Source organism: Humulus lupulus, chromosome 8 (genome assembly GCF_963169125.1).
Source record: "Humulus lupulus chromosome 8, drHumLupu1.1, whole genome shotgun sequence".
Lineage (NCBI taxonomy): Eukaryota > Viridiplantae > Streptophyta > Magnoliopsida > Rosales > Cannabaceae > Humulus > Humulus lupulus.
In genome coordinates this window covers 27,812,909-27,820,502 of record NC_084800.1, presented here as the reverse complement: position 1 = coordinate 27,820,502, position 7,594 = coordinate 27,812,909, and the positions used below count along the sequence as shown (strand labels likewise).

At 29.3% G+C, this 7,594-nt stretch overlaps 1 protein-coding gene across 1 annotated transcript; it reads right to left on the bottom strand.

The window, feature by feature from the left end:
* Positions 1–1,338: 1,338 nt before the first annotated feature.
* LOC133796525 (serine carboxypeptidase-like 35) lies at positions 1,339–6,779 on the bottom strand. The gene is made up of 8 exons (XM_062234075.1): positions 6,442–6,779; positions 4,706–4,810; positions 4,421–4,609; positions 3,797–3,888; positions 3,291–3,584; positions 3,057–3,193; positions 2,641–2,733; positions 1,339–1,719 (listed from the first exon to the last, which is right to left on the bottom strand). The coding sequence occupies exons 1-8, from the start codon at positions 6,719–6,721 to the stop codon at positions 1,452–1,454; spliced, it is 1,458 nt and encodes a 485-aa protein (XP_062090059.1). The 5' UTR covers positions 6,722–6,779; the 3' UTR covers positions 1,339–1,451.
* Positions 6,780–7,594: the final 815 nt, after the last annotated feature.

The following is a 7,594-nucleotide window of genomic DNA, read 5'->3' as shown; positions in this document are numbered from 1 at the left end:
TTCAAACACTGTGTTTTACAAAATGAATCAAAATATAGTACCCTAAATTTAATTTTTATTAAAATATTTTTCAATTATAAGATCAATTTTTGGGTAGTTAGAGATGAGATGCGATGAATTCATAGTAGCGAAAAAGGTAGTTGAGGAGCTCAGAAGAAAATATTATAATTGAAAATATTTTGACCAAAATCAGATTTAGGATATTATTTTGACAAATTTTATAAAATACAAGGTCTAATCGCATATCCAGACAAAACACAATGGTCAAATTGATATTTTTCTTTAATTTTATAATAATAATAATAATAATAATAATAATAATAATAATTAGCCTTATTAAAATTAAAGAGAAGTTTTCTGTCTATAGCTTTAGCGTAATTGCTTATAATTTGGAAAGAAAAATCTTTGCCTTTCGTTTTGCTCTTCATCGGAATGTATATGGTGATTGGTTTGTTAAAATCTTTAAATAATGCGCTAATTAGCATACAAAAACGAAAAACTAGCATTATTTTTGCTCTTTATTATCATTACTAGATATAAACAATATGCAGTTTGTTTAGTTTTATTTATAGAATTTATTAATAATTTTTATTAAATTTATATTAATGTCATATAAATATCTTATTTTAATTAATTAATTAATTAATTAATTTTTTTTTGTTCAAGTTTTTGAATTTGAAAGTGACAACAAGAGATTATATATTATGTAATATTAAATATTATACTTGAATTTTAAATTTAAGTTTCTTACTAGTTTTTTAAAAAAAAATAATTTGTTGTTAATTACAGTACATTATGTTATATGTTTAATATAATATTATTCTAATAAGTGAGTATAAATTTAATTAAATTTTATTTAAGTTATAAAATGTATGGTTGTATTATTTTTAAATAATTATAATTGTAAAACATGTAAAAAATATATTATTTTACTTTGTTTAATTATTTATTTTATTTTATTTAAGTTTAAGTGTTTACAAATTACCGTTAAATATAAAAATATTTTGTTAAAGTTAACATTAAAAAAATAAAAATAATTTCCTTTATCTGCACACTTAAGAAACATATATATTAATTTTTCATAAAAGTTAACTATAATTTATATATAGTTTTTTTACAATCGAAATCAATTATTTCCTTCTTCGTTGATTATTACTATTTTATTGCGGTGACTTTAGGTATTTCTCTTAGTCTTTTGCCTAAAAATTATTATTATTATTATTTAATGTAAAAGAAGTATTTCAATGCTAACTTAGTTGGAATGTTTGCCTTGAAACTCGACGAAGAGCTAAAATTAAACCGAGTATAATTTAACGCAGAAAATGAAGCCGTGGTATGTATTCTAAAAGTTCCCAATGATATAATTAGGATATATTATATAAAACTGTCCAATTATAGAAGTTCATTTATTTAATTATTTCGAACAATTAATAGGAAATTAGGTTAATTAATTAATTAGAAAACCTAGAAGGTGGCAGAGACGTATTGTGGGAGAGAAAATGAGTGAAGAGAGAAAGAGACTGAGGAGGAGCGAGAACAGGGACCTGGTGGCCTGCGCCTCGGACGGTGGCTAGAGTGAGGCCACCTTCGTACACCTCAACCCATCCTCCTACTTGATCCTTCTCGAACCATGCCCTCCACTCTTCCTTTACCTTCAGTCCCATCTTTTTTATGCTGTATCTCGTCGATGTCACCGGCACCCTCCCATCGGTGTCACCACTAGTATACAAATAAAATACCATAATCATTTGTTATTATAATTGGGCACATATTTGTAGACATAATCATAATAATATGAAACTTAATTCGTTTATACAGACAGTATGTTGCTATATATAAAGCACTCTTGGTGTAGTAATAATAATAAGTGATCTTATAGCTAGCAACACTCTTATATGTTATGAGACACTTTAAGGTGACTGTCATGACATGATATATAGCATTACGTATAATTGATGGTACCGGCCATAGTGACGGACGCAAAAATTTTGTCATACATGCATGGGCTTTAAATAAAAATTATTTGTATTACCTAACATTAATAAACATAAAAATTATAATTGTCTGCTTCAAATAAAATTTATAGAAAATATATATATATATATGATTTTTTTGTTTGTTAAGAATTTGTAAAAAATTAATAAAATATAATATATTATTTTTAATATTTTTTTTGAGTGGAGGCTCAATTCCACACGGATATCCTAATGGATTTGTCCCTACATTTTTTTTTGGCCTAGGAAAATGAATCAGATGATGAGTCGTTATAATTGGGTCATCAATAAATATGTCTTCCCATCCCACTAAGAAATAAGGATGGACCACCGTAGCATAATTTGGCCTCAACAACATAGCTGGAGTTAGACACATAACTTTCTTAAGAGAGGTTCGAACCCTTGACCCAAGCAAGGAAGGATGCTAGCAAAGACATCCCTACCACTACAACGTAATTTTCTATACAAAAGGGCCTTAAATTTTGAAAATGATCAGTTTATATGTAATATTTTATAAAAATATCATATCATATTTTCCAATTATATTATAATAAATAAGATTTGTAGGATTTAAATTCAACAAGCCAACTCATGTATGTATGGTATTGGATATTTTAAGATATTGTAGCTTTAATCATATATATACCTGTAGATCCAAATACGTAGGCCAGCATTTAAAAGCCTTCGAATAACGGGGAGTACGGTATCTGGCGAGTCATTCCACCTCCCAATAACACTACTGCTTGCACGAGTCCAAAAAAAAAAACAACAAAAATACATATTGATATTGATATTAATAAGAAGATGATCCACTTGAACAGAAAAGAACAAAATGGAGAAGCGACTGATGAGAAGGAGATATCTCAGTCTGCCACAATAATGCACTAAATATACGGCAGCAAAAAGTGAAGGCTGTATATATTAATGTGTATGTGTGTGTTCTCAGTCATCACTAAATGCTGTGTCTGGGTATCTCTCGCTCTTTCCCTAAGGCCACATGCATGGCCATTAAATAAGAAAGTGAAAAGAGAAAAAGGGGTAATAAGTTAACAAAAAAGAAACCTGCAAGAGGAGTAAGGATAGGAGAGCTTAGTGACATTGGCATGTAGGGCCCTCTGAACATCCTCTCTGTTGAAATACTTCACTGCATAATCCCCTGTGCATGGATCGTATCCTGCCGGGACACGATGCCATAACTCCTGAATATATTCATTCAGACAAAGAATATCATCATATATATATATAATTATTCATTGTTATGTATTGTTGTGACTATATATATAGTTCTATACGTACATGTTGTGTGAAGAGGCGTGGAGCCACATGTAGTTTTGGCTTTGGAGAAGGACGATTATCATCAGAAGAGATACAGATTGGGGTGTAGATACTATATATATCGATATCAGCATAAGCTTCTAAAAAGTCTCGGATGTGGATAGCACACTTGGCTACGGTTTGGTTGTCTTCTTTTTTAGAGTTACACTCCTTCATTATGCTCTGGTGGAGCTGGTCCGATATGATTGCATGGCTCCACGCGTAGTCAAATATTCCATTCACATCTGTTTCATCGTTTATCACAGCATTCCCAATCTGTAGTAGTGTTTGATGATTTTTTTATATATATAATATTTAGTAAAGGAGAATCATGCATATATATTAATCACTTATAAGAGACAATAATATTGAACTGAATCTACGTAGGCACGTGTGAAATCCAATGGATAGTGACACATTTTCTTATAGACACATAAATTCACATGGGCTAGAAAGCAGCTATATATTGTATTCATAATAATAATTACCATGAAACCTTTGAGATTTATGAACGAATTTTCTTTGCGCGCTCCTTTGTTTCTCTTATAAATGAGATCAGCAAGTTGAGGAACATAATGACCTTCAATATAATATATACATATATAGTTATATATATAGACAAGAGAGAGAAAACGAAGAAAACAATGTTAGAATAAAGAATGTTATTTTCCCTTATATTTAGGGATATTAATATTTTGGTATATCATGTTCCTCCAAATTTATTTTTTTGGTATCTATAGTTTTTTTCTGTACATTTTTTGTTTTGTTTTAGTTTATAAGTCAACGAGACTTTCTCAACTACAATCTTACTCATATTTGAAAGGGATATATATCGCTACAATGGGGTTCTTATTTCGCTAGATTGAGAAAAAAATAATTGACGATTTATAAGAGAAAAAATTAAGTCATAACTCGAAGGAGATGTTATGATTTAATTATACTAACCTACATCCAAATAACAACAAAGATGATATTGAATTTTATATTTTCGGTGTGACTTGGAGTATCGATCAGTATGTAATAAAATATAATAACAACTTGTTTTTTTTTTAATTTTTTTGCGAAAATTAAAATGAAACTGCAAGGACCAAAAAGTAAGTATGTATATATACCGGCATAGCTTTCTCCAGCAATATAGAAATCATGGGATTTGAAGGCTGGAAACCTTTTAAACCATCCACTCAAGAAAGCATAGGAATCTTCAGCAGTCACTCGATCCCCAAGTTCATTCAAATCCTTCGATCTGTTTGTATATGAAAACCCTACTCCCACAGGTGCCTCAAGGAACAACAAGTTTGCAGCTGAGATAATCATATATAATACATAAAAATTAATTGATTATATCAAAAATTAATTAAATATATCCATTATAATTGGTATATATACAATTAATTAACCTTTGTTCCAGGAATATTTGTTAAGAATTAGGCTTCCATTTGCTCGGACAAGAAATGGGCCTAGCTCTTGTGCAGCTCCATATGCTATCGATGAGCACCCAGGTCCTGAAATTCATTATATTTTATCTACTTATTCCTCATATAAATAAAGAAAATTTGACCAAAAATTAATAATCAATCACAAAGGTTGTACTTAAGTCATTAATTAATTTTTCAAGGGATGAACGCTAGTAAGTAGCTGAAATATTGCATTTAAGTTTCTAAGTATTTTTTGTGTAATAAAAGTCAAATTTTATACCAATTTGATGTGACCATCGTTACACCAAATTTGTGTAAAATATGAATTTTGTCTCAAAAAAAATTACTTGGTGAATTTATAATATTTTAGACTCCTTACTAATTTTTATAGCTAAAAAAAATTATTTAGTGATATAAGTATAATCTCTTAAACCATTTAGTGATTTTCACATCAAATTTTCTAATAAATAATTATGACTAATAATAGTAGTAATAACATTCAAAATTTACACACAATCACTTCAATTAATAAGTCAATTGTAATACCAATGATATCTTTAGTCCAACTAATTAGTTTGATTAATCAATCGCATCAACGTATTATTAGTGTTATAGAGATTTGAAAAAGTAAGACATACTATATTAGACACAATTAATTAGTCAAGCATATATATAATTCTACTGAAAAAGATAAAGAAAAAGAAAAGAAAGACTTTGTTTTGAATATTATTAGGAGACGCGTGAGAGGAGTGGGCCATTGTTATTGTGTCTTTTTAGGCCAGAGCTAGAATAGGCTGTTATGGCAAAGCATTTGATTGGATCATAACGAGTCGAGACAAAAATTACATTATTGGGATCTCTCCAATTTTGAAAAAAAGTTAAAATAAGAAAATGTTTTTATTTATAACAAAATTCAAACAAGAAATAATATACATACGATAATTCTTTGGTAGGGCATAGAAAATGTCATTCTCGAATGAGTATTTTTTATTTTTGATATTTTGAAAATTATAACCTAATAATCATACATATTATAATTATAGTATTTTTTTTATTAATATTTTATAAATTTTGAATAATTTATAGTACCTAAATATCAGTGTATTACACATGTGATTAAGTTTTTTTTATACGTGAGTACTATTTAAACTCTAATTTAAACACATAAAATTATTCAGAATTTTCTGAAAATTAATTTTTTCCGTATACCAAATAATAATCCTATAGTATGGGCATTTTCTATGTCCTGCTACAGAATTATCCTATACCATAAGCTTTATTATCATCATCACAATCATGAAAACGACATACTCATCTTAAGAGAATTGGAATTCATCATCATCCAACGGATATAAACAAAAGAAGTAAAATCAGTCAAAAACATGTGGCCCACCACCTTCGACCCAAATGGAACGTTGTCGAGATATAAACAATTTCAAAAGTGTCATAATCGGTGGTGGAAACTGGGAAAGGTGGCATACATATGTGAAAAATGAGTTACTTACAACTCAATACAGATACTATTATTGTTCTTCTACTTTTTAAAAAGAGAAAAACTCCAAAAAAAAAAAAAAAAAAAAAGAAATCTTGTAAAGATCCCAAGTCTCATTTTTTTTTTTATCTTTTCCAGATTTAATAATGCCATCTAATTTTCGATATTGATGTGCTCATGTAAACTTTCCTAATTATAAAGAAAAAATAAAAAATTAAGAACGTACCTCCATTGAGCCAAAGAACGAGAGGTTTTTTATGAGAATTACGCTGAGCATGAAAGAACCAATAGAACAAGGCCTTGTGGTTGTTGTGAGGGCTGAGTTTGACGTAGCCGGCATAGTGTGGGAACGTCACCCCTCTCGGCTCTCCCGGCAAGTCCTTCACTCTATCCGCCTCCGCCGCCGCTTCTTCTCCTCCAAATTTTGATCTTTCCGCCGCAGCTGTACACACTACTACGCACCATAGTAAAAAGTACCAGACAACTGTTTTCCAAACAACGGCCATTATAAACTCCAATAAGAGATGTGTTATAAGAGAAGAGAGAGAGAGAGTTTATAAAGAGGGTGAAACTACTGTCATATATATATAGGTATTACAAAACAAGAAGGTGTGGGGGAGACAAAGGACAAGAGACGTTAAAACGACACTACTCTCTCTTTGGTCGTTGTCGCTCTCTCTCTCTTTTCTTATTTATTTATTTATATATATATATATATATTTATAAGGTGTTTCTACGCTTTCCAATTATTTGGTTTGTAATTTTCACACTACAAAATTGATGCCAATTGAAGATACCTTTTCTTTCACCTTTAAAAATTCATATTGACTGATGTAATTTTTTTAAAACTATACTCCACATGTAAAAATGTATAAATTTTGAGTGTTAAGTTTTGTGTCTATCGTTAAAAAAAGAAGTACTATATGCATAATTTTTTCACTCTTTATTGTAAGCCTCTTTTTTTCTCTTTCCAATCAATATGTTCACGCTACATATATGTACAAAATTGTCCAAAATCCACGGGATGGACCAGTTGAACGAATATAATTAATATCGTGGAAGAAACTAATAAATTAATAAAACCGGCCTTTTCTTTTAAAAAAAATATAGAAAATAGAAAGGGACAAATATGACTTTCATGACTAAAATCCTCCCATAATTCTCCAAATTTATTATTGAATAGTAACGCAAGCTTAAAACACTTTCTACGATAGTATTCTCTTAGACTTTTTTTGTAATCTCATACACTTGGGACTATTTCCTCACAAATACATTTCTAATAAGGAGAAACAGACTAATATGCTACTTAATACACCTAAATATAATAGTGATATCATAATATAATTCATATAATCATCCATATAATCATAAAAATACAC